General features: G+C 41.4%; 1 protein-coding gene across 10 annotated transcripts in view; it reads right to left on the reverse strand.

The window, feature by feature from the left end:
- The window catches only part of CDKAL1 (CDKAL1 threonylcarbamoyladenosine tRNA methylthiotransferase), a 461,612-nt gene that overhangs the window by 279,086 nt on the left and 154,932 nt on the right, over positions 1 to 27,594 (reverse strand). For all 10 annotated transcript variants that reach the window (XR_014790207.1, XR_014790208.1, XM_084850143.1 and 7 more), the window contains one exon: positions 5,476 to 5,579. Coding sequence is in view for 8 of the 10 variants with exons in the window: in XM_084850143.1 (XP_084706269.1) it covers positions 5,476 to 5,579 (104 nt within the window). In the remaining 2 variants the exon portion in view is untranslated. The remainder of the gene's footprint in view (positions 1 to 5,475; positions 5,580 to 27,594) is intronic.

The following is a 27,594-nucleotide window of genomic DNA, read 5'->3' on the forward strand; positions in this document are numbered from 1 at the left end:
AGACTCCAGTGTTATAGCAGGTGAATCTGGTGAGGTATCCAGAGCACAGCCTTGTCCTGTTCTCCTGGATGAGTTTCAGTTGGTACAGCTCGAGGATGCTGACAAGGTGCTTGGACAGGTTCCTGCAACCACTTCCATACTGGATCCTTGCCCCTCTTGACTGATAAAAAATGGCAGGGAAGGAACAGCTGGATGGGCCAGGGAGGTGATTAATGCTTCTTTGCGAGAGGGGGTGGTCCCAGACCGCCTCAAAGAGGCAGTGGTGAGACCACTCCTATAGAATCCCTCCCTGAACCTGGAAAATCTTAGTAATTTTAGGCCAGTGGCAAATGTTCCTTTCCTGGGCAAGGTTCTTGAGTGGAGTGGGTGGAGTGGGTGGTTGCCAACCAGCTCCAGACACTCCTGGATGAGACCGATTATCTACATCCATTTCAGTCAGGGTTCAGGCTGGATTTTGGCACAGAAACAGCCTTAGTCACCCTGTATGATGACCTATCTCGGGAGAAAGACATGGGGAGTGTGACCCTGTTGATTCTCCTTGATCTTTCAGTGGCTTTCGATACCATCGACCATGGTATCCTTCTGGCACGATTGTCTGAGCTGAGAGTAGCATGCACTGCATTGAGTGGTTTCGCTCCTACTTGGTCAGCTCCAGAAAGTGGTGCTTGGGGAATATTGCTCGGCCCCATGGATTCTCCAGTATGGAGTGCCACAGGGATCAGTTCTATCCTCCATGCTATTTAACATCTACATGAAACCATTGAGTGAGGTCATCTGGAGGTTTGGGGCACGTCGTAATCAGTATGCTGATGACACGCAGCTCTATTTCTCCTTTTCATCCTCTTCCGGTGAGGCTGTGGATGTGCTAAATCGGTACCTGGCTGCAACAATGGACTGGATGAGGGCTAATAAACTGAAACTCAGTCCAGACAAGACTGAGATGCTGTTGGTGGGTGGTTCTGCTGACCTGTTCTGGTTGAGGTTGCACTCCCCCTGAAGGAGAAGATCCATAGCCTGGGGGTCCTCCTGGAACCATCTTTGTCACTTGAGGCTCAGGTGGCCTCAGTGGCACGGAGTGCCTTCTACCAACTTTGGTTGGTGGCCCAGCTACGCCCCTATCTGGACAGGGATAACCCGGCTTCAGTTGTCTATGCCCTGCTAATCTCCATGTTAGATTACTGCAATGCACTCTACGGGTCAGGGTTGGAAATGAGCCCATAGAGCCCCAAAGCAGCTCTGATTCTGAGGAAGAGCTACAACCCGTGGAAGAGGAGCCTGCTCGTCCCTCGGAGGCGCAGCTGCAGGGAGAGGCCCCCCTTGCTCACATTACTGAGAGAGATAGTGACCCTGGCAGTGAAAGAGCGGGAGATCGGTTGTTGCTAGATGTAAGGTGCTGGCTCAGAGAGAGGCGCGAGGTGGAGGGTGCAGAGAGGAGGCGCTCGGCCCGCTTGGCGCTATGGCAACGGCTACGCCCCGGTGCCCCACAGGTAAGGGGGGAGCCTCCCCTCCTAGCCCATAAGTTTCAGAGCTTTCCCGCGCTTCTCCTCAAAACGGGGACCAACTGTGTAGATGGAGCTTAAGTTACCTTGTTAGGATACCCTTTGCAGTTTCTTGCTTAGTCGCTGGCAATTATCATCTGAAAGAGTCTTTAAGTTGTAAAGGAATAAAGCCTCGGAGAGAATCCCTTTTGTCTAAGTCTTGTTTGGGCTACTGGAGGGGACTTTAAGAGGCAGCTAGGGCGCTCCTGACACTACGTGGGGCTGCCTTTGAAGACGTTTCAGAAACTGCAGCTCATGCAAAATATGACAGCCAGATTGATAACAAGGATCAGAATGTCCAAACATGTAAGACTGACTCTGGCCTGCTTGCACTGGCTGCCTGTATGTTTCCGAGCCCGATTCAAGGTGCTGGTTTTAACCTATAAAGCCCTACATGGCTTGGGACCACAATACCTGATGGAGCGCCTCTCCCAACACGAACCTACTAGGCTGAACATCTAAGGCCCTCCTCTGGCTGCCTACACCCAGGGAAGCTCGGAACACAGAGACAAGGGAGAGGGCCTTTTCGGTGGTGGCCCCCAAATTGTGGAATGATCTCCCCGACAACGCCCGCCTGGTGCCAACATTGTTATCTTTTTGGCACCAGGTTAAGACCTTTCTCTTCTCCCAGGCATTTGGCAGTATATAATAAGTGTTCAATCAATCCTGGAATGTCTGATGGTTATGCTTGTTTATTTTTGAGATTGTTGTTTGAAGTTGTCTTAGATATATGTTTCTTTTGTGTATATTGTCTATTCATGTGCTTTCTTTGTAAATGGTTTTTAATCTCTGTATATTGTATTTTTCATGATTTTAATCTTTGTAAACCGCCCAGAGAGCTCCAGCTATCGGGCAGTATAGAAATGTAATTCATCATCATCATCATCATCGCAGTGGTCTTTTATCAACTTTATTTGGTATGCCAGCAGCAGTTTGACTTGTAGTGACCTTTCCTAGAGATGTCAAATCTTGCCATGATCAATCATTCCCTGGTCACTTCCAAATGGAATTACTGCAATATGCCCTATACAGGGCTTCCCCTGAAGACAGTCCAGAAGCTTCAATGGGTCAAGAATGCTGTAGCCAGGCTTTTGTCTGGGATCAGCAGAATGGATCACATTATGCCAGATTTTACTAGCTTCACTGGCTTCCATATTGTTCCCAGATACAATTTAAGGTGTTGACTTTGGCCTTTAAATCCCTAGGACCAAGGTATCTCAGGAATCACCTCCTCCCATATGAACCTGATCAAGAACTATGCTCTGCCTTTTTGCTCTGAGGCCCTTCTTGCTGACCCTCCATTAATGGACATAAAGCCACTGGGGATGAGAGAACACACCTTTTTGTTTGTGATGCCTAGTTTATAAAACAACCTCTCTAGACAGATGTGTCTGTCCTCTTCTCTGCTTGCTTATTTTATTTCAACTGATTTTTTAAAAGCTAGAACCTTTTAAGTTTTGTTTTGTTTTAATTTTGTAATTCTGTTGTGCTACTGGATGTTAGTTGATTATGTTCGTATATTGTTCTTGTTTTTAAATGCTGTAAACCATCTTGAAAATGAATTTGCATAGAAAGGCAGAGTATAAACTGTAGAATAAATAAATACAAATGACATTCTAGGCAGAGCAGCAGCCCACAGAGCATGTGTCGATCAGATCTTAAGTGTATAGTGAAAGCAGAACTACATTTATTTATTAAATAAAGACACTAAAAGGGTTTCAGCAAACACTACAGTAAAAAAATATTTTGGATTTAATCAAAAGCAAATAATTGCACTGCCAAGAACAAACAGGCTCCCTCTTTGTTGACCTTCCTTCCATTATGCCTAACAACATGTCACTTAAAGTCTTAGGGGACTTCAACAAAAGACAGTAAAACAATGCCATGATACATAAATTGTTTAATGCTGAGCCAGTAAAAAATATGCAAAGCTAAAAGAACCCCAAATTGAAGGGATTACTATATGTAATAAAAAAACCCCGAACAAAACAGATTTTGAACAATGGTAAACAATAAAAAGGCAATATTTCAAAGCAACAGTTTAAAAGGTTAGGTACAACAAACTTTACATTGTCATCAGGAAGTTCTCGATGTAAAACTCTACGGGAATTAAAAACCAAAACCTTGCCTGTATTTCTCTTTTCTACTGAAGGAAGTAACAAAACCCACATTGCAAAGGACATGTGACTGAGATAGTATGAACAGAGCCTGATTTGAAATTCCAAGAATCTGAGAATATCACCAGTTCTATAGTGCTTTACCAATGCATTTACAGCATAATCCTATGCATGCTGACTCAGAAGTCCAATTGTGTTCCATGGGGCTTATTCCAGGAAAGAGTTCATAGGAAGGACTGCTGCCTCTATCTATTTGACTGATCTAAAGTGAGTCATCCTACTCAACTTGTACACTTAAACACAATGCTATACTGTATTATAATATAAAACATTTCCAGATCCAGGAGAATAAAATTATCTTATTCTCACAGCTTTCACATGCTGAATATATTTATCTAACATGTATGTGGTGAGGACTGGACTTGATGGAGAGGGGTTGGACTCGATAGTCTTGTAGGCCCCTTCCAACCCTACTATTCTATGAGGAGCAACTATAGCAGTTGTGATTTCAGCTGCATTGGTGGAGGCAGGGATCTTCTTCCCCAGACCCAGTGACCCCAATCTTGTCCTGGCACTGCAAATAGTAGTATTTCCCCTGCAGCCCAACTGATCAGCTAAGCTGTTTGGAAGGAAAAAATGGATGGGGCTCCCCGGGGCTTGGCGAGTTGAACTGAGAGCAGTGGAGTGCCACATGCCACCTGGGGGTTGCTTACTCCTGAACTATAGGATAACTTGTAAGTGAATGTACAGAATTTCAATGCATGTTAGAATACTAGCTGCTACAGATTATAGTTTTGTTTTCCCATAAAATTCCCTCCTTGGCCATTGAGCTTCCCACGATGCTCTTGGCTGATTAATCTGAGGCCACAGTGGACCTGGGCCACAGCAACCAAACTGCCATTCTGGCTGCTGTTGACTTGGTTACATGATGTCACTCAAGGATTGGGCAGTTTAGAACCAGGCAACCAAGAGCTAAGAAAGACTGTGGCATCAAAAAATTAATCAGTGCCAAATAAATCTGAACTTTAAATTTCATGAGAAACTTTTGTCATCACCATGTGTTTATTAGTCAACCGAACCTAAAACAACAAATAAAACTAATACCGTCTCAATCAAAACACAATTATGTCTGATTCACACCATTATAGGTCCAGTACTAATAGAAATATTTTAAAATTGTGCAATCCTTAACATTACAGATACTTTTGTTGAATAAACATGCCTTCAGTTGGACCATTTCAGATCCATTCGATTAAAAGCCACTGGCTAATGAGAGCTGACACTTGAAGTAGCTGACACTTATAAAGTAGGACTCCTATCAATTTGCCTGATCTTGATTTTAATTGGCATCAGCATCAAAGATAATTTGTTTAATGTGATTTGAAAAAAAAGTGTGGTATGTTTAACAGCATGCTACTACGTTACTAGCTATGTATATTCATATATTAGTTTTCTTTTAAAAATAACTCTTATGTGAATGCAATACACATCTGGAACACTGATAGATGGAAATGCTAAAACTAAATTATAATCCCTGTAGTGAATATGTACAGTGTTCCAGATTTCCTTTCCTAGTTTAGCACATCAAAAAGAGGAGAGTGATCAGGAAAAAAATGGTGAAAAAAGAGCAACACTTATTCTGACAAATCCATGAAACACACACACACCTACTGGAATTGTACCAATACACAATCATATTTACTATCAGATATACAATCATATTTAAGTATCAGATACTTAAACCATACTGATACAATTTTTGATAGGTTATAACAACTTGCTGATTTAGAGAACAAAACAAATAAAACAAAAAACCCTACCTTGAAAGGATTGTTTGCCTCTGTTTACCAGCTCTTCAATAAGATAACTTGCCAGATCGCCTCTGGCATGCTTAGTTTTGCAGTAGGTACATGCATTCAAACATCTGGAAAAGAAGTATAGAATGTATATAATTTCTGAACTTTAAAAGCAATATAAACACACACAGATACACACACACACTAAGGAAACCTCCCCCATCCCGTAAAATATATTTCTATGCAGCTGCTGAACTTCTACACAACAGTCAATTACTGACAAAATTGAATTTTGACCTTTTTAAAGCCAAGTTCAATCATGATGTATTGCCTCTCAAAGACGATTCATGCAATATTGTTCAGTATTAAAATATTCAGTAATCTTCCTGCTTTTCAACCATTTTCCTGTTTCTTGTCAGATTTTTCTTATTTTGTCTCCCAGTCCAATAATTCAAGACAGTTACAATGCTTCAACTTAACACAAATATACTAGTTGGTAAATCACCTATCCAGAACCTATTCCAATAACTGTTCAATGGTATCCAACTTTTTGGAAAGTCTTGATGGAGTTCATTCTTTTCTACCATAGCAATTTAGAACTTGTTATTTTATCAATCACCATGGCAGTCCAAATCTTCTTTTTTCACTGGACCAGAGATGGTATGCATGCTGATTGCCAAGCTTTTGCTAAGAGGATCCTTGCAGCTATTAACAGATAACTCACCATCACCACTAAATCTCTAGGGATCTAATCTTTAATATCATCCAGGAGTATAGTTGTTGGGGTTAATTGCAATTCATAGCATGTTATTTCTCTGATGCTGTTTATTATTTCTCCACTATTCTTTAACAGGATTACAATGCCACCATATATGGGCAAAAGTTCCTCTATCATTACACATTCAAACATTTCCTTCTTAAATACAATTAAAGATGACAGGCACCACAACAAAAATAAAGCAAATGGCTATTTTGCATTTTCTGAAAGACCTGCTCCGTCGTTAAATTTTGTGTTAGTTGATCATGTGACTTTTTAATTAAGTCATAATTAATCAATTTTAAATACATTTGCACACTCAATTTCAAATTGCCCAAGGATCTTAAGTATGAGATAAGATGAATAAAAGTAAAAAAAAAAAACCCCACAGTACTACTTACAGTAACAAAGCACAACCCAATTAAAATTGACAACCTAACACATGCTTAATCCTTGCCACTGAATGCCAGTCCAAATCTTTTTGGAAAATATTCATGCTCAGACTTTTGACAGAACTCTAGGAGAAAAGACTTCCCCAGCTGTGAACGAGAAAACGTTCTTGCCAGCGCATAGAAGTTGTAGCCACTTGATCTTAACAGTTGTGATGGTACAGTAGAGAGGAGACATCCTTGTGAGGTACGTGGAAGTCCAAGCCTCTAAGAGCTTTATATGTCAAAACTAGCACCTGGAATTCTATCCAGAAAACCATAGGTAGCCCATGATGGAGTGTTAGTGTATTCCATTCTTGGTGAGCAAGAAAGCAAACTATTCTGTTCTGCATCAACTGAAGCATCTGGACAGTAATCAAGGGCAGTGCAATGTAAAGGCTAATACAGTAGTCTAGCCTTGAGGTTATGTCAGCATGAATAACAGTTGCCTTATAAAAGTACTTCTGTTGAAAGAGTGAGGAAACCTAGATTTATTCCACCAGAATTACTATATGTGAGAAAGGTATGCTGGAATGTGAAAAGTGTGCATTAAGAGATTTTTTTTTAATTAGCTTTCCTTAATATTCTATGGAATTCACCAGTTCAAATTTGTGTAAAATAGGCAGAATTAAAGTAATTCTATACTGCATAAGAAAAACAATTCTAGAACTGCATTATTTTTGAAAACTATCCAAAAAGTATATCACAACTAGAGATAAATCCAGAAATCTTGGGGAAAATAGAAGAATATGCAATGCTTATTTTTTTATTGCTTTTTACAGATTTAAAATGACTTTGTTTCTTTAGGAACATAAAATGGATTATGTCTGACTTGGTTTGCTCATAACATTATCACTAAAATTAAAAACATTTAGAATTAAATCAGTTAGTAAATTTGTAATTATTGTCTGAATAAACTATGGGCAGTATCCCATGCTGCCCATGGGCTAGCAGGACACACTCCTAGCAGAACAGGAAGCTGATGGTTCCTGAAGTGAGCGGAAACACTTACTTTTCGAAACAGTGCAGGTCAGCGGGCCAGACCTCTCCCATTCTGGAAATGAGCATTTCTGGGGTTGCTTTAGGAAGCACTAGCTTCCTATTGCAATAGCATTTGGTCCTGCACGCACAAAAAAACTGGCGGAGGCTAAGTAGCAGTTTTCAATACTGTTGTATGCTTTTAAATTCAATATACCAAACATGATAATTTGATGATCAAACCAAGTTATAATAACACATTTTAGGAACTTCAGGAAGTACTCCCTGAAACATCTGGACCATCTTAAAAGCGAAACAAAGCAGGAAGACTGGTTCCTGTTTGTGAAGAGATGGTTACAGTGGAATTTAGGGAAATTTGGCCTGAAGAAAAAGCAACTGACAGCATATTTAGCTGGGGGAAGACTCTCTTACCTATAAGGAATGGTAACAAAACATATTACACTTAAGAACTTTAAGCAATCTCAACCTATTGTTTGAAGAGTTACATTTTATTCCCTTTCATAAATAATTCCCCTTAATGAACATCTTAATTTTTGTTTGTTTTGAAAGGTTTCTCTAGTGGTGGTGTCAATCCCTTGCCTAAGCCATAGGAACTAGCTACTAAGGGAGCAATCCTGTGCATGTTTAGAAAGGAATAAGTCCTACAACTCCCGGCATTTCCCAGCTAGCTCCCAACATTTCCCAGCCAGCTTAGCTGGCTGAGGAATGCTGGTGGTTGTAGCACTTATTTCTGTCTAAACATACATAGGATTGCGCCCTAAGTTTCTTTTAGGTTATTTTGGTGGCAGCAGTTTTAGATTTTATAGCTGAGGGAGCATTTCATAAAGGTAAGATCTAACTGGGAACTTTATTAAAAACTGAGATCCACAGACCCACACCTCAATGTTGTTGTTTTTAAAAGAAGAAACGCAGGTGGGATAACTCACCTTTGTTCCATTGCATGTATCGGAACTGGCGAGATAACATTCACTGTTTCTCCCACATGTGGGTTTTAGAACTATGTTCATTGACTGCTACAGCATCTAACCCAAAGAAGCCGAGAAACACAGGACTCCATAGAGCAAAACCCAAATGGCCAAGAATGCACATTTTCTTCACACTTTATGATGTTGTGACGTTAGTCACATGTGGGGAAATTGGGCATGATTTGGAGCATCCCTAAATGTCTATCAGTAAAAGATAACATTAGATCAATAATTTTAATAAAGAATAAAAAATAACTATGGTGGGAATGTTACAGAGAGGATTAAAAAAGTTTCCCCCATAGCTTCAAAATATCCAGAAATGTTATATCTCTCATCTTCCTACAAAAGTCCTATTACATATATTTTGAGGTTGTAATCGGGTTGTAAAGGCCAGGCAGCAATATAAGCCCTGTCTTTAAACATTTTATTCATCATTGTAAAATAAAATATTTCATAATCCAAAATTGTTTAATTTGGGGTGGGGGACATCCTTGGGAAAACTGTGGGGAAAGCATTTCCCCCAATCCCTAAGTTTTCTTAATTTTTTCCAGGCCTTCATGTCTCTAATCACAACCAGCAACAAATGCAAGCTTTATATTAGTTCTCTGTCTCCAGCTGGTCAAAACAGATGCAATTTTCCCTTCGGTCAAATGCCTCTGAAAAAACATGGTCTCTGTGATTTCCAATGGCTACTTATATTATCAGACTTTTAAAACTGAGGATTAAATCCAATATTGCACTAGTGGAAGTCCACTAGCGCAACAAGACTTTCTCCCTCTCTCCTCCAGCCCTTGGTGCCACCTATAAATCTGCTCCAAAAGGTTTCCCAGCCCTCCGGAGCAGATTCTGAGGATATGGGGGGGGGGAATTGCCCCCACCTTCCAGTTCCTTTGAAGGAACTGCTGTCAGTGGAATGACACCATTGGATACAACCCTCAAATTTGTTTCTCTTCTGTTGTGTTGTATGTAAGAACAAATGGATGTTAAGTGTGTGATTGAAGTCTAAAACATTCATAACAAGATCCATAGTCTCCAAAAATAGAAAGAGCCTTTTCAGAATGTTGTCATTATAAGGACACTTTTCAAGAGAATGGAAGAGGGAGGTTGGGGGCTTAAAAGGGAGTTAAATCAAAGCACTTCTAGTATTTAAAACACACTTTTATTGATGGCATGTTTGTAATAGAATAAAATCTAAATTTAACACCTTCACTATTTGTGAACACAATGAAAAATCAGAGGCTAGAAAAATGTTACACCACAAAAAATTGTTAACCATATTTGACAGTGATGTAGATATAACACTGGAGCACAACATGAGGGCTAAAAGAAGGGAGAGGACAATATCATGGCTTAATCCTTATTCCTTATCCACAGGGTCAGTGAGAGTTTAAGACTATGTACCAGCACTAAATAGTTATGGAATAAGTAAGATGTCACAATGAACTGTTCTGGAACCAATTTTGGTCTATATAATCACTAATTATCAGTGATGGTTGGCACTGTGGTGGAATTTGAAGATTATGATAATTCATTCAAGATAATGAAATCTGAAAGTAGTATATGGAAAATTATAGGCATATTATTTAATAACATAAATAATTTTTAATGCATATTTGAAAAGATTTGTAGATAAGCACAAAAAATAATAACAGATCCTGAAGTTAGTTCATTATATTGACGACAAACAGAAAAAATGTACCTATTCCCCAGGAAGTCATCCTAATATTTTATTTTTCCCTTGTCAATGGACTTTAATCTAGTCAGTACAAGGCTATTAAATGTTGAAACATTCAACACCGATAAGGGTCTTGAGGTGATTCAATCCTACAGCAGAATAGCAAAGGATAAAATGGTCTTCCATGTTTTTCCCTTTTTAAATCCTTTCCTCATACTCCAGTTCTACAAATGTCTATAAATATTGTATATAACTGAAACTCAGATCAAGCAGCTAAGACAAAATGTCTCCTCTTATCATGAAGACATGATCATGATCATAAACCTTCTAGGAATTTTAATCTATAAAATATATCTTTGGATTTAGAAATGGTAAATATAAGACCTATGAGAAGCGGCATCCGCTACAGAGAAAGGAGTACCACAAAGCATATTTTCAGACCACAAGAAAGTAAAGTAATAGCTGACTCCCAATAAAGTGAAGATTAGACACACCACCATGTTTTCTAACACCACTTTGCTCATGTTCTAAAGTGAGCTGAATCTGAAGTGATGTGCCTCACAGTTGGAAATCAGAAGAACTGTGACAGAACAGGGAAAAAGACTTCCCCAAAGTATGGATTTTATCTGGAGAAGAGAATGAAAACAGACAGTCATACAGACATTAAAAAAGATAAAGTGCTTTTGGGAGAAGGATAATCAAAGAGCTCAAATTTTAGAAGCCAATTATGGCCCATAGAGTGCATTTAGGTGCTCACTTTATCCATCTCTGCTTGTAGAAACCAATGCTATGCAACTGATAAGGAAAGATATTGCTTCATTTCTAATCGAAGTGGAAGTAATATACAATTATACAACTGAATTTTAGTCAGGGCATGGGGGCTAATGCTTCACTTACTGCCACAGGCTTAAACGAGTCATGCAATAGTCAGCACCCCATAGCAATCCTGATCTCACAGCACAACCAATGAATCACTGCCAGTTCAAATAAAAAAGTAATCTGTCACAGGCTTTTGGAAAATTACACCCTCTCCCTCTCAGGAAGACCACCACAGCAAGAGGAAGACTGGACCAGCCACAGCCATCAGGTAGAGAAAGAGCAGCTGCAGGGAGCTAGCTTCAAACTCTCCCTGCCAGAAAGAACTCTGGTCTAATTCTGGGCCCAAGAATACCAACAAGGGCAAATATGGCTGGCTCCAACTGGATGTAAAGATCATCCAACTGATATCCTCTCTTGCCTTTTCTTTCCACTCTCCTTTGTCTCTCTTGTTTTTCAGATTAAAAACCTGAGGGCAGGGCATGTTTTCTTTATGAGTATCTTATTTTCTTTATGAGTATCTACGAAGTCTAACAATGGTTCATGTAAAGGAAATTCTACTTGCCATGAATTTTAATTCTGATATGTGGGCAGAAATGTGTTCTGGGTCTCTGAAGAAGCCCCTCCCCACCATAGAGGTGAGGAGGCACTATCTTAGGTATCCTCAGGGAATATATTCTAGTTTCCAATACTGATTGCCCTCTGAGGCAATAGACTTTTTATTTCATGCTTCAAGAAGGGGCAAAATTCTATTTTTCTTCAAGCTGAGTAGAAACAGCAGCTCCTCCTCCAGCACTTCTCCTCTCCAGTTTTAGACAAAAGATATGACAGATATTAGAAGGAATCCCAGAAGAAAAAGGAAGGAATCCCATGGCAGGTTCAGAAGCAGTAGAGACAGCAATCACCATGAAGAGCACATGCAAGCTTACACTGAGACAACATTTGCTGGTAGTTTTCTGGGTACTGGCTACAAGTATCAGTTCTATTAAAAACTAGACATTAGTGTTACAGCACGTACACTACATTACATTTAGTAAAGTAAATGTAATGTAGTGTACATATTTAACATAATTTCGAACTAGCTTCTGCATATGTGAATATATACCATCTACAAGAGTATATTTAGTAGACCTTGATGCCTTATTTTATTTTAGAAATCCAGATCTCATGAAATTTGAAGAACTGTGCCCAATTTCAAAGGTCAAGGCATTCAAGGACATTAATAGGTGATATTTTAGTGATAAAGGCTCAAGATTACCTTATAATTGAACACTGTTTTACAGCGTTATAATATTGCCAGCATCTTAACGTTTTAACACAGAAACCTAATGGATAGAAAAGAACAAATAGAATCAAAATAAGTTAAGAAACAGAGGGATCTGGAAGAGGGTAAGCCATTCAAATGTATCTGAGGAGCTCAAGTCCTTGTTTCAGAAGATGATGGAAACAAGAATGAAGGCATTTACTGTGAACATATAAAAAGTAGGAAGGTGGTGATGAAGGCTGTCTTTAAGCAGAACAGATGGAGTAATCTGACATTTCAGAAGCAAACTTCAGCTCAGACCGATGGGGAAAATCTAAAAGACCAAACAGATGTGACACTGTCAGCAATCCTCTCAGGCAACAATCTGGGAACTGCAACTGTTACTCGGCAGCACAAATATGGTAAGGGGAACTGCTTTGGATGTCTAAAACAAACTGCTGCTACAATTTCTATTTTGTAGCTCAAAATTTTATTGATGAGTACTACAATTGGAGAAATACCATAGTCCAAGGAATAGAATGTCTAACTTGAGACACTTGGATTGAAATTCCACTGAATCAACAGACTTCTGCGGTATCCTGCGTTATCTTATTTTCTGTCTCACTGCCCCATTTGTAAAGCGAAGAATAAGAATGAGCTAAGAATTATGATGTTGAATGTTATGGCGACGATGTATTTTTAGGGCTGGCTTTAAAAAAAAAATCATACATTTTTATTTAAATTAAATGAAGAATCTTAGAAGTACTACTCTGTTTAGGATGCAAACTATACAACTCTTTATAAACATTTAGGAATATATTTTTGAGTGACTGATTACTCATGGATATTATTCAATATGAATATGTGTTATCATTCATTAAAAGACTGCATATTCTTTTAAAGCACCAGGTGATCTTTATTACAAAGATATTTGACCTTATTCTAAGGCATTAATAGCTGCTTGCACAGCAGAGTAACATTTGAAAATGCATCATTCTTTACATTAGAACAATCCTGATAACCATGAAAAACTTTTGTGGGGTCTAAATACTGTGAGCCTGTGCCAAATTATGGCTGTGCCAGCACTCAAGTGCTCAGGAAGAGACATAATGCCAGCCTAAAACCATAAAACATGTTAGGTCATATCAACAGTCAGAGGTGCAGTTCGTAAGTGTTTAGAACTGGTGTGCATAAATTATCAATATTAAATCAATTGTCATTTTAAAATTCAATCATCATGCTTAAGGAAGTATGCCCAGGGTGTATCCAAAAAAGCTGATTTTTGCATGATTTGCATGTGTGGAAGATAGACACAGAGGCAAAACACAGCCTGGATTAGAAAGTATTTTTAATTATTTTGCTTTATTGTTATAACAATGTTCACTGAACACATCATGAAATATCTCCCTAAGCCACAATATTTAGACAAAATTGCAGGTTCCTTAGTTATATAGGGTAATGAATCAGCAGGAGTAATCTGGACAGGAGCACTGGCCTCTTACCCTTACATCTACTATTATTATACACTTCCCCCCTTCTTAAAAAGAATACCTTATACTTTCCTGATAGTATCTGAACAAGCAGTAACAGACACATGGGAGGTGGACTGAACATTTTAACCTAGAATCACACAGAGAATTCAGAGCATAAATTACTGAAGCATTTTATTCCAAAACCACCTGAAGAGGAACAATGATTTATTCACAGGTTAAGTAACAAATGAACATAAGTATATTAATATAGGGCCAACTGGAAAGCATTACATTTGTACAAATTATATGGGGCAATTAATCTATACTTCAAAGTCCTTGGACTAGAAAGTCTGTAAGATTGTGGATCATAGAATTAGAGTTTAATGTGTTTTAAATAGGACACCACTCCCCCTGAAGAAATAGGCACACCATTTGGGAATAGTCTTGAACTTGGCTCTGAGCCGGGATGCACAGGTGACAGCTGTTGCCAGGAGTGTGTTTCCACAGCTTCAATTTGTGCACCAACTGCATCCTTTTGTTGAGACATCAGATTTGGCCACGGTAACACATGCCTGGTTACTTCTCATTTTGATTATTACAGTATGCTGTACATGCGGCTGTGTTTGGAGTGTGATTGGAAACGGCATCTGGTCCAAAATACTGTGGCCAGATTGCTAACTGGAGAAGTTACAGGAAGCATGGGACTCCCATGCTACAACAATTACATTGCCTTCCAGTCTGTTTCTGAGCCCAATTCAAAGTGAGGGCTTTGACCTTTAAAATCCAAAATGGCTTAGGAACTGAAGCCTGCCTGCTCCAATTCAAGCCTGCCTGGGCACTGTAGGTGAGACTCTCTTCTGTCCCACCAACATGAGAAGGGTATTTGGTGGGAAAGCAAGAGAGGACCTTTTCAGTGGCTGCACCCAGGCTTTGGATACTTCTGATCTGTTCCTCCTCCCCAGCTATCCCCCTGCCTACTTTATGATTTAGGAGACACCGTACTGCGGTGGTTCCAGTCCTTCCTCTCTGGCAGGTACCAGAGGGTAGCACTGGGAGAGGAGGTGTCGGACCCATGGCCACTCACTTGTGGGGTGCCACAGGGTTCCATCCTCTCCCCGATGCTATTTAACATCTATGTGAAGCCGCTGGGGGCTATCATCAGGAGGTTTGGGGTGCAGTGTCATCAATATGCGGATGACACGCAGCTCTACCTCTCATTCAAATCTTCACCAAGGTTGGCCGTAGAATCCCTGTCCAAATGTCTGGAGATGGTGAGTGGCTGGATGGGGAGGAATAGGCTGAAGCTGAACCCTGACAAGACCGAGGTACTTTTGGTGGGAGACAAGAGGAGGCTGGGGGATGTTGACCTGGTGTTGAATGGGGTACGGCTACCCTTGAAAGACCAGGTCCGCAGCCTGGGGGTCATTTTGGACTCCCAGCTGTCCATGGAGGCTCAGGTGTCAGCTGTGAGCCGGACAGCGCTGTATCAACTCCATCTGATACGGCGGCTGCGCCCCTTCCTTCCCGACCATCTGCTCCCATCGGTAGTACATGCCCTGGTCTCCTCTCGTTTAGACTACTGTAATGCGCTCTACGTGGGGTTACCCTTGAAGACGGTTCGGAAGCTGCAGCTGGTACAGAATGCGGCGGCTCGCCTGATTAAAGGCAGCCGCCGGCGAGATCACATCACTCCAGTGCTGAAGGAGTTGCACTGGTTACCAGTTGTTTTCTGGGCCAAATTCAAGGTGTTGGTTTTGACCTTTAAAACCCTATATGGTTCCGGCCCAGCCTATCTTAAGGAGCGCCTCCAGCAGCACCAGACAGGCCGCTTAACAAGATCAGCCTCAGATGGCCTTCTCTCTGTCCCATCAGCCAGGACAGCTAGACTGGTGGGGACGAGGGAGAGGGCCTTTTCTGTAGTGGCCCCCACTCTGTGGAACTCCCTCCCTAGGGAACTCCGTCATGCCTCCTCTTTAATGAGCTTCCGTCGTGCATTAAAAATGTGGCTGTTCAGGCAGGCATTTGGAGTGGGTTAGGGTATTTTAGAAAATGTTTTTATTGTAGAATTTTATTGTTTTATTGTATGTTGTACATCGCCCAGAGTGGCTGGGTGACCAGCCAGATGGGCGATTAATAAATTAAATAATAAATAATAAAAATAAAAATGATTGGGTTTTAAAAAATATTCTGAATTGGTATAATTTTGTTTATTCACCACAAACACCTTGCTAACTTCATTTATTAATTTATTTTAACAGATGCTAAATCCAAGATCCAGCTACTTCACAAATCTATCTCAACAACTCTTCAACAACTCTCCATTTCCTTCTTTCAGCATATACCATCAAATTTATTTCGATATACAGTATATGAGTAAATTTATACAAATTCCATATTACTTAAGGGGGGAAGTAAAAATCAAAGCCTGAAGTTTGGAGGATAAAGAGCATATGAGGAGGATAAATAGCATATAAATAGGAAACACAAAGGTTAGCACTGGAACAGCAAAGGACAAATCCAGGTTTAATAAAATGTGAGTAGAGTGCTAGTCTGGTTACACCTAAACCTGGAGTGTATTTTCTGCGTCTTAAGATATCATTTCCTCAATGTCTCTTTCTCCTCCATTCTGTCTGAGTGAACAAAATTATAGGCTCCCCTATATACAAAGTCAAATCTGCACTAAAGCAACATATCTGAATTATTATGTGCAGGAACAGTTTTAACAAGTTTTTTTTAAAGTAGTGGAAAGGAAAAGAAGCAGCTAAATCTTACCATACTTCTGTGTAGTGAGTTATACACTTGGGCTACAAACTTACCTGGGAGTAAGTCCCAATGAACTCAGTGGGGCTTACCTCTGAGTAGACATGTATAGTATTGCACTGTTAGTAAACCAAGGAGTCCTCCAAGATTAACAGCCTCTGAACCAGCCATATTGAAAACTCAGCTGAAAAGTAGACTGCTGCCTGCGATAAGACCTATTGTTTTCATTTCCTCAATGGCTTATGGGACAGAACCTTTTAGAGTGGTTAAATCTCACAGGAAACATTAGGCTACAGTTAATTCTAAAACATGTAACAGGTTCTTGGGATAAAAGGTATTGTTTCAGGACTGGTCAAAACATCCGGAAGAAGGGGGTTAAAAGTTCTGTGTGAGTGGGGCAGAAGCTAGCAAGCTTAATTTAGACAGAGATAACTATCAGACTCACTTCCCAAAAAATAGAAAAGAAAGTGTCAGTAGCCTTTGTGGGAACATAGCTTCTGAATTGTGTGGAAAGAAGAATGGTGAAAAGAACACCATCAGTCGTCAAAAAATGCAACACCATTAAGCTACCTACAGTGACGCTCATACAATATTCCCCCCTCCTATTCCTAACACTGCTCTAATTTGTACTAGGCTCTACAATGACAGCATGTGGTATAAAATGATGCCACCTTCACAGTACAACAAGCATATACCAATGTTACTAATGTTATACTTGGTTAAGTCCAACAATACAAAACATTACTAGTACCTGTTTTTCCAACAACATAATCTAAATTAGTAGTATCCAATAACTACCAGGAAACCTTGAAAACAGCTTAGTAGGAGAAAAGCCACTGATATGTATTCCAGAAAAGGCTTTTGTAGGAACAAAAATTCTGCCTTTCTCTGAATAAGTATTATACTCTTGAGAGAAAATACATAGCTCCAGAAATATTTATTTATTTATTTCATTTCTATACCGCCCAATAGCCGAAGCTCTCTGGGCGGTTCACAAAAACTAAAACCAAACAACACACAATAAAACAATTTAAAATATATAGAACATTAAAACCACAATATAACAATACAACCACAATAAAACCTAGCAGCAGTACAGGAGTTTAAAATACAGATTTAAAACAGCAAAGATAAAAATTTAGAAAGCTAAAATGCCTGGGAAAATAAAAAGGTCTTCACCTGGTGCCGAAAGGAGTACAATGTAGGCGCCAGGCGAACCTCACTAGGGAGCTCATTCCAGAGCCAGGGTGCCACAACAGAAAAAGCCCTCCTCCTAGTAGCCACCCGCCTCACTTCCTTTGGCAGGGGCTCACGGAGAAGGGCCGCTGATGATGATCTTAAATACAACCATCTGCTTCAAATGATACCCAAGGCTTTGAAGTCCATCCTTCCAAAAAGCAAAGTCAGCCTTGAGTCAAGCATCAGTAAGCATTCTAGGAATCTTACTAAGTTACACTCCGCTTTTCAACTGAGACCTGGCTCCTGCACAGGTGGCAGAAGTTGTTTTTTGACAACTGCTGTTATTGGTGGCAGGAGATGCAGGGCAGGCCAAAAAGGCAGTGGGGCTACCTTAACTGTGCCAGGAGCTGAGATATCAGCAACTACAGTAGTACTGCATCAGTTGTCATAATGTTGTAAATGATGATGCCAGCCTGACTCCCAGCACCTCGAAGCAGACCTGCTACTTTAAAGGTAGCATTTTGAGCATGGAGAGCTGTCCCAGCCCTGGTGAAAAGTGAGTACCATAATGCCACAGTTCAGGATACTGAGTATAGGGCATCAGTCCTGAGACTCCTACAGTCCTGAAGGGCAGCAAAGATTGCGTGTACTGATAATGAAAGTGCTCTCTGTCAAAGGGATCCCAGGAATAGTCCTGAGCTGTCATGTAGCCTTGGTCAAAGCATTAGTAGTTGAAGACTGGGAACTGGCCAAACCTTGGGAAGGATGAGAACCCTATGGGGAGCAGCTATGTTATGGAGTATAGTAATTATGGCGCCTAGAACAAAGATGGCACTGTTGGCATGAGGAAACCCTCCATTCAGGAGGCATCTGATTGGGAATTCCATGCAATGTGTTTGAGGTTCCCCAAGATCATTGGCAGCCTTTTGTTTTGGCCCATCACCAAAAGGGCCAACTCCTACAGTTGTCCATGAGACAGAAGGACATGTTCCAACGTGCCTGCTTTGTGAACTTTTGACAATGGGGGCAAGTGTCACCACATCAACACCACAAGGTGCTGGAGTTTGTAGTGGCTTCATAACTCCAACTGGATGCTACTGATTATTTAAATCCATTCCAATCTGGTTTTAGACTTGGTTATGGGAGGGAAACAGCCTTGGTCAACCTGATAGATGACTTACACCAGGGAATGGATGCGGGGAGAGCAATCCCCGCATGAGCTCTCAGTGGTTGAGATACCATCAACCATGGTATCCTCCTGGATCATTTATCTGGGTTGGGCTCAGGAGGCATGGTGTTAAAGTGGTTCTAGTCCTTCCTGGGGGAGTGGTTTCAGAAGGTGGTGCTGGGGGACTTTTGTTCCACTCCATGGCCATTAGCCTGCAGGGTGCCGCAAGGTTCCATCCTGACCCCCATGCTTTTTAACATATACATGAAACCACTGGGGGAAGTCATCAGCAGGTTTAGGCTGAAGTGTCATCAGTGTGCGGTTGATGCTCAGCTCTACTTCTCATTTATATCTACACATCCCAGGGAGAGTGTTGAACTCTTGAACCAGTATCTAGGGGCTAAGCTTCCTTGAATGTACACCCTGAGCAAGCAGCCACAAATCCACTTGCAAGTTCACTGGGGCGAGTGCCCTCGGCCCTCCAACAAGCAGAACACCTGGCACCACACGGTTCTCTATCTCAGAACTTTGATTTCCACTACATTTGGAGCTAGGAAGAAACAGCAGAGTATCTTTCTGAGCACTAGGAATGATTCCTGTGGTTTCTTACCTTCTATGTACCTGAATAAATGATAGAAGCTTGTGCCTCTCTCCCATGCCCTCTATGCATGTCAAAGGACATGGGACAGGAGAATGATGGTGTCACAAATAACAGTGGGCTAGTTACCCAAGCCATCACTTGTGAATCCCTGAGCTGGGGGGGGGGGCAGTCCTCCCATCAAAAATATTACCTAGTTCTGGAAGCTTCCAAACTTTTCTCTACATAGGTGAAGAAACCCATATGTGGGACTACACAGAGATCATGAAGAAGAATCATCCAGCCAGCCATGGCTAAGGCTAACCCCAAGTTTGACAATTGTATTAATTGGAATAGAATAACACCAATTTTAACCAATATTTATCTCATTCATTTAGAATGATGCTGCTGAATTTTTAAAATATCTGCCTTCTTCTTTCTCCTTCTCTTAACAAAAATCCTCAAAAAGCAAAGAGACAATATGGTGATGCCCTTGCTGCCACCCACTTTACGTCATGGCAGAGCCCGCCAGCTGAAGACCAGTAGTTCTATTCCTTGAACACCAAGTACCACAGCAATCTTTTTACAACATTACTGCTGCATCTACAGTTCGCAAAAGTACTTTTTCTGAAATTTTATGATTGCCTTTTCAGAAATTAAAAGTTCTGGCAAATGGCAGGTCTTCCCCTGAACACTGTCTGGATGACAGACAAGTGTAGAACTGCTTTTCTTTGGAGGAAAAGTATGTAAGAAGTATAACTGATTAAAAAATAAAATTTGGGGAAAGGGAAATGGAGCCTTAACGCAGCCATCCCCAACCCTCCAACTTCTATCACTCCCAACTAGCATGGCTATTGGGAGTTGTAATCCAATGCATCTGGAGAACACCAGATTGGGGAAGGCTGCCTCAACTTACTGTGTAAGTGAAACAACTTAAATGGCTCCATCTTCCCGTTCTCTCTCTTATTTCCATGCTTTAAATGTTATCTGCTAATCTCTCATCTCCTATCATCTACCTATTGTGATTTTTTCTGTTTGCACCTGCACTGCCATGTCTTCATATCTCAGTGACGAAAACCAGTCTGATTGCCTTGAAGCACCTTTGCCCAATTTTACTTCCTCTTTAAAGTCACTCAAGCCTGGAACTATTCCAGGTCATCTGTTGCCAGATTTGACAGAAATCATGGTTGACATACACTGTCTGAAATGAATATATAAGTTTTCTTACATATATATGCATGGCTTAATCAAGCCTTCAGTCAGTGAGTCAGTTTTAAGCCACTGTAATTTAGTTCCACATGAAGCCAGCCTTGTAAATAAGCTCCCCAAATTTACTAGTCTACAAACATTTTTACTAGCCTGCTGGAGAGGTTGGCAAAGGAGTGGGGGAGAGCTACATTTCAACGCTGGGTGAAAACAGCTTCAAATGTTAGCTCTACTGAAGTTTGCTCCAGTGAGCTAATTGTTGTAACCAGAAAGGTCATTTTAGACTCCCAGCTGTCCATGGAGGTTCAGGTGTCAGCTGTGAGCCGGACAGCACTGTACCAACTCCATCTGATATGGCGGCTGTGCCCCTACCTTCCTGACCATCTGCTCCCATCGGCAGTACATGCCCTGGTCGCCTCTCGTCTGGACTACTGTAATGCGTTCTACATGGGGTTACCCTTGAAGACAGTTCGGAAGCTGCAGTTGGTGCAGAAAGCGGCGGCTCGCCTGATTAAAGGCAGCCGCCAGAATGATCACATCACTCCAGTGCTGAAGGAGTTGCACTGGTTACCAGTTGTTTTCCAGGCCAAATTCAACGTGTTGGTTTTGACCTTTAAAACCCTATACAGTTCCAGCCCAGCCTATCGTAAGGAGCGCCTCCAGCAGGCAGCTTAACAAGATCAGCCTCGGATGGCCTTCTCTCTGTCCCATCAGCCAGGACAGCTAGGCTGGTGAGGACGAGGGAGAGGGCCTCCTCTGTGGTGGCCCCCACTCTGTGGAATGCCTCCCTAGGGAACTCTGCCGTGCCCTAGAAACTCTTTAATGAGTTTCCGCCATGCGTTGAAAAGTTGGTTGTTCAGGAAGGCATTTGGGGTGGGCTAGGGAACTTTTAGAAAATGATGTTTTAATGTATAATTTTATTGTTTTTAAACTGTTTGTATTATTGTACATCGCCCATAGTGGCCAGATGGGCGATTAAGAAATTGAATAAATAAATAAAGGGACAGAGTGAGAAAATAAATTGGAAAGATTTACTGGCACATGATAAGAACATGCAGATTCAGCAGTGAGATATGAGAATGGTGTATAAATGGAAAAGGAGATATATGGAATGAATGAATGGAAAAAATGTGAAAATGTAAATACAACAGCAATAGAAAATTAATCTAAGGGACAAGATAGTACAATGGAGTTATAAAGATAGCAGCAGTTACTACAAAAACAATTAAACAACAACACTACCAATAAAGCATACAAGTATTACTAAGCCCTAAATTGCATCTACCTAAAACTATCGCCAGTCCAAAGTAGTTAAAATTTACTATATTCCCATTTACACAGTAGTTTAACCTAAAGATTTAAGGAAGGAATCCTTATCGGACCTATCCTGGGCAGAGGAGACAGGCTCATGTGGGCTCATATGGGAGCAGAGGAAGATTGATCTGGGTGGAAATTGACAAAAAGGTTTTTTTAAAAAGAAGTAGTGAAGTTTGAGCCTCACAAGGGAATAAACAAAAATAAAATAAGAAATGTATTTTAAAAAGTTATGAAACCTGAATCCATTTAAAATTGTTCATGAGCCAAGCATCTAGTCCCAAAAGCCTGGCTCAGAAAAAGTTCTAAACGGTCTGGATACGTTAAGGACTGCTCGCTCCCATATAGGCCTGCCTGGTCTTTGCAATCTGGCTTCCTCCTGGTGCCATTGTGAGGTATTTAAGTGAGCATGAGCGACAGGGCCTCTTCATTGGTGCCACAGAACATTGGTGCTCTGAAACACACTTCCAATTGAACTATGTCAGAACCCCCCTCTAAACGCCTTTCAGCAGAAATTGAAAATGTACCTCTTTCTGCAGGCTTTTAGTGTTTAACTGATTAAGGCTGCAATCCTATAAACAAGTACCCAGGAGTAAGCTCCATGGAAAACAATGGGACATAATTCCAAGTATCATCATCTTTATTAGTCAACCAACCATAATAAAAAAACCAAAGCAGACATGTATGCAGACACTGCAGACACTGCACTGTGTAACCTACCTGCAAGTAAGCCCCAACGACCACAGTGGGGCTTACTTTTGAGTTCATACACCTAGGATTGCTCTGTAATTCTACCACTGCCTCAGTTTTGAGTTTTAGCATTCATTATAAACTGTGAGTTTAATTGTTGCTCTTATTTTAAATTATTTTAATAATTTAAATTATTTTAATTGTTTTCTGTGACTGTATTTTATGTATATTATAAGCTGTATTGGGTATGACTACAGAATATAAATAAACATTATTATTATTTTCAGCACGGTAACATTTTTAAAGTAAAATAATTCAAGCGATTTAAACGTTGTAATCTCCCAATTTAAGAACATAAGAAGAGCCATGCTGGATCAGACCAAGGGTCCATCTAGTCCAGCATTCTGTTCACACAGCGGCCAACCAGCTGTCAACCAGGGACCCACAAGTAAGGCAGGAGCGCAACAGCACCCTCTAACCCATGTTCCCCAGCAACTGGTGTACATAGGCTTACTGCCTCTGGTACTGGAGTAGCACATAGCCACTGACTAGTAGCCACTGGTAGCCTCCAGGAATTTGTCCAACCCCCTTTTAAAGCCATCCAAACTGGTGGCCATCACTACTTCCTGTGGTGGCAAATTCCATAGTTTATGTGCTGTGTGAAGAAGTACTTCCTTTTATCTGTCCTGAATCTCCTTCATAGGATGACCCCGGGTTCTAGTATTTTGAAAGAGGGAGAAAAATGTCTCCCTACCCACATTCTCCACACCATGCATAATTTTGTAGACCTCTATCACATCTCCCCTTACCCTCCTTTTTTCCAAACTAAACAATCCCAGGGAGAAAGCCAGGGAGTTTCAGAAAAACATCTATTTCTGTTTTATTGACTATTCTAAAGCCTTTGACTGTGTGGATCATAACAAATTGTGGCAAGTTCTTGGTGGTATGGGCATACCAAGTCATCTTGTCTGCCTCCTGAGGAATCTGTATAGCGACCAAGTAGCAACGGTAAGAACAGACCACGGAACAACGGACTGGTTTAAGATTGGGAAAGGAGTACGGCAGGGTTGTATACTCTCACCCTACCTATTCAACCTGTATGCAGAACACATCATGCGACGTGCTGGGCTTGATGAAGCCAAGGCTGGAGTTAAAATCACTGGAAGAAACATTAACCATCTCAGATATGCAGATGATACCACTTTGATGGCTGAAAGCAAGGAGGAGCTGAGGAATCTCATGATGAAGGTGAAAGAAGAAAGTGCAAAAGCTGGGTTGCAGTTCAACCTCAAAAAACCCAAGATTATGGCAACCAGCTTGACTGATAACTGGCAAATAGAGGGAGAAAACGTGGAGGCAGTGACAGACTTTGTCTTTCTAGGCGCAAAGATTACTGCAGATGCTGACTGCAGCCCGGAAATCAGAAGACGTTTACTTCTTGGGAGGACAGCAATGCCAATCTTGATAAAATAGCGAAGAGCAGAGACATCACACTGACAACAAAGGTCCGCATAGTTAAAGCAATGGTATTCCCCGTAGTAACCTATGGCTGCGAGAGCTGGACGGCTGAGTGAAGGAAGATAGATGCTTTTGAACTGTGGTGCTGGAGGAAAATTCTGAGAGTGCCTTGGACTGCAAGAAGATCAAACCAGTCCATCCTCCAGGAAATCAAGCCAGACTGCTCACCTGAGGGAATGATATGAAAGGCAAAACTGAAGTACTTTGGTCACATAATGAGAAGACAGGATACCCTGGAGAAGATGCTGATGCTAGGGAAAGTGGAAGGCAAAAGGAAGAGGGGCCGACCAAGGGCAAGATGGATGGATGATATTCTGGAGGTGATGGAGTCGACCTTGGGGGAGCTGGGGGTGGCGACGGCCGACAGGAAGCTCTGGCGTGGGCTGGTCCATGAAGTCACGAAGAGTCGGAAGTGACTGAACGAATAAACAACAACAAACAATCCCAGCTGTTGTAACCTTCTCTCATAGGGGAGATGCTCAAGCCCCTTGATCATTTTAGTTGCCCTTTGTGCACTGTTTCCAGCTTTAAACTGTATATACACTTTCACAAGTTAAGTATCCCACACAGGACATTTGACATCAAACTGTTGCTCTTCCAGCAACCAGATCCATGGAAGAGCCACAGCACTAACTAGCAGAGACTTGTTTCCTTGTGAGAGTGCTGGATCCAGTCATGGTCATGGTACCACTGCAGCAGCTGCCTTTGTGAGAAGGCTTCCAGCCTCTGCCCCCAAATAATCTTCAACTGTAAGATGATTCTGCCCCCACCCTATGATTCTGCCCCCACACTAGGAATTCCATATGGGACAGGGCTAGGTAAAGGGCCATTGTTGGACTGTAGGCAACCACGGGTTTAGCTAACCTCATTTTGGAAGCTTATTGTACTCAGATTGTGATCTGAAAATACTGGGGTTGTATCCACTGTTAGTCTAACTTAAGCCCCATTCATTTTAATGGGTTTACTTAAAGTAGGACTTACATCAGAGACACCCCTTAGAGTCTTCTGGTGACCCAGTTCTCTCTACATTGCTTCTATGATATGACTAAAACACAAAGTAGTAGAAATGTCATATGAAAATATTTTCTATTTACAATACCAACACTCTAACCTCCATTCCTTCACTTAAGGAAACAGTTAACCCCACACAGTGTTCCACATCTTTATTTTGATATCTTGTTTTGTCAATAGTTGTAATTTCTATAGTCATACTGGGCCATGAGAAATTCACATGTGCTATCTTGTTCTCAGCATGTTTGGTTGAAAATGCAAACAGTTCTCAACACAATTGACATTCAGGGGTTACACACGAGATGCTTAGGGCACAATCCTATGACATCTTGGAGGCTTACGAGCATCCAGTGCAGAGTGGGAAGAGCAGTGGAGGTAATCTTTGCCTCTGCCGTTTCTTCTGCTGTGCATTTTAGCTAGATGAGCTTTTTCACCTGTCTAGCTGGGGTATGTCAGAGGGGGATGGAAGGAGGCTGGAGAAGCTCTGGGATACCTCATATCCCAGCCTCTCCAGTCCCCTCCCTGCCCATGGAACACCCCCTCTCCGAGGCCACTTTTGCAACCTCAGAGAAGCAGCCAGCACTGTTCACTCTGTGCCAGTTGCAAGGGGAAGGGGAGCATAGATTCCCAGCTCCAAGATCACAGCACTGTCCCCGACCTCTGACCACGAGATCTGGAAATCCAAAGTATCATATGGCCCTCCAGGCGCTGTCTAGGGGCCATAGGATTGCTCCCCCAGCTCTTAAACAGGCCCATTAATTTCAGTGGGCCATGGTATATTAAGACAAAAGTGAATATAGGGTTCATATGTCTGGCTTAACTTATTTATATATAGTGTAAACCAGTACTTGCTTTTCTGTATCCATCATATTGGTTCCCTTCTCCTTTTGGACATGTTTTGGAATGAAGCTAAATCAATACAAAGATCAGGCAGAGGAATGGCTATTTACTCTCAAACTATGGAAAGTAGCACAGTGAACAGAGCACAATCTAATTTGCAGAAAGTGAACATGAAATGTATGCCAACAAATGAGGACAGTTTATCAAAGTAAGAAGAAAAACAGACTAGCAGGGACTGAGGAAAGCAGATGACTAAGCAAACCCTTTTGTAAACACACTCCCAGCTGTACTTTTAGTGTAATAGGAACTCTAGTTGTTGAGCAACAACTTACCTTGCTCCAAGATAACTAAAGCTTTAAAAGGAGTATATAAACACACATGACTCACACATAACCTCAAAGCATAAGAACACTAGACATTTATCTCTTAAAAACAAAACAAAAAAGACATGCAGTCTGGCTCCGGTCTGCAGTGCAAAAGATCATGGGATTGCCAAGCATTTGCAAAAAATTTAAAAATAAAATTGATAGACGTGATGAGTGGCACTTATATGCTTGACCTTTGCAAAAACTGTTCTGTCCCCCCACCCCCTCTACAAATTGCTCAAATATACTGAAGCCTTGTTTTTAAAAGTCAGGCCAAACAAACGTAGATTTTTAAAAACCTGACGTTTAAGTAGCAAACACTACAAAAAGTAGAAGATCAAGGGCCTTCGTCAATCTCCCCCAACCTGGCACCCTCCAGATGGCTTGAACTGCAACTCCCATCATCCCTGACCACTGCCCATGCTGCCTGGGGCTCATAGGACTTAAAATCCAAAACATCTGGATGGCACCAGGTTGAGGAAGGCTGGCCTACATGCATATCCCCCAACACATATATATATATGCACTATATATATTATCTTCATCCTTGAAGTAATGGAAGGTACAGATCCTGTGTTGGAGTGTACCTGCTTAGGGGCCTGGGTAGATGGGATCTGGAATCTCAACACACACAGACTCCTGGGGGTGCTTATAGATCCAGCTCTGCCAATTGAGGCCCAAATGGCTCAGTCACTTCAGTGGCACAGACCACCTTTTTTCAGCTTTGGGTGATATACCAGCTATGGCCCTACCTGGACAGAGACAGCCTGGCTACAGTTATCCATCTACTGGTAACCTCCCACCTGGATTACTGCAATGTGTTATATATAGGGCTACCTCTGAATACAGTCCAGAAACTTCCGTTACTCCTGAACAGGGCATCAAGGCTGCTTTCTCGGAGTGGCCGTTTTGAACATATTACGCCAGTGCTGAGTCAACTGCAATGGTTGATGGTCAGTTTCCGGGCCTGATTCAAAGTGTTGGTGCTGACCTTTAAAACCCTAAACAGCTTAGGACCAGTCTACCTGAAAGACTGCCTTCTCCCATATGTTCCTGCCTGATTGCTAAGATCCTCTTCGAAAGCTGTTCTCTGGGTGTCGCCACCCACAATGGTGCGATGGGTGGCTACTAGGGAAAGAGCCTTCTCTGTAATGGCCCTG

The sequence above is a fragment of the Heloderma suspectum genome, chromosome 4, assembly GCF_057233095.1.
Source record: "Heloderma suspectum isolate Gila_16-S chromosome 4, 16-S_ref, whole genome shotgun sequence".
NCBI classification, from domain to species: domain Eukaryota; kingdom Metazoa; phylum Chordata; class Lepidosauria; order Squamata; family Helodermatidae; genus Heloderma; species Heloderma suspectum.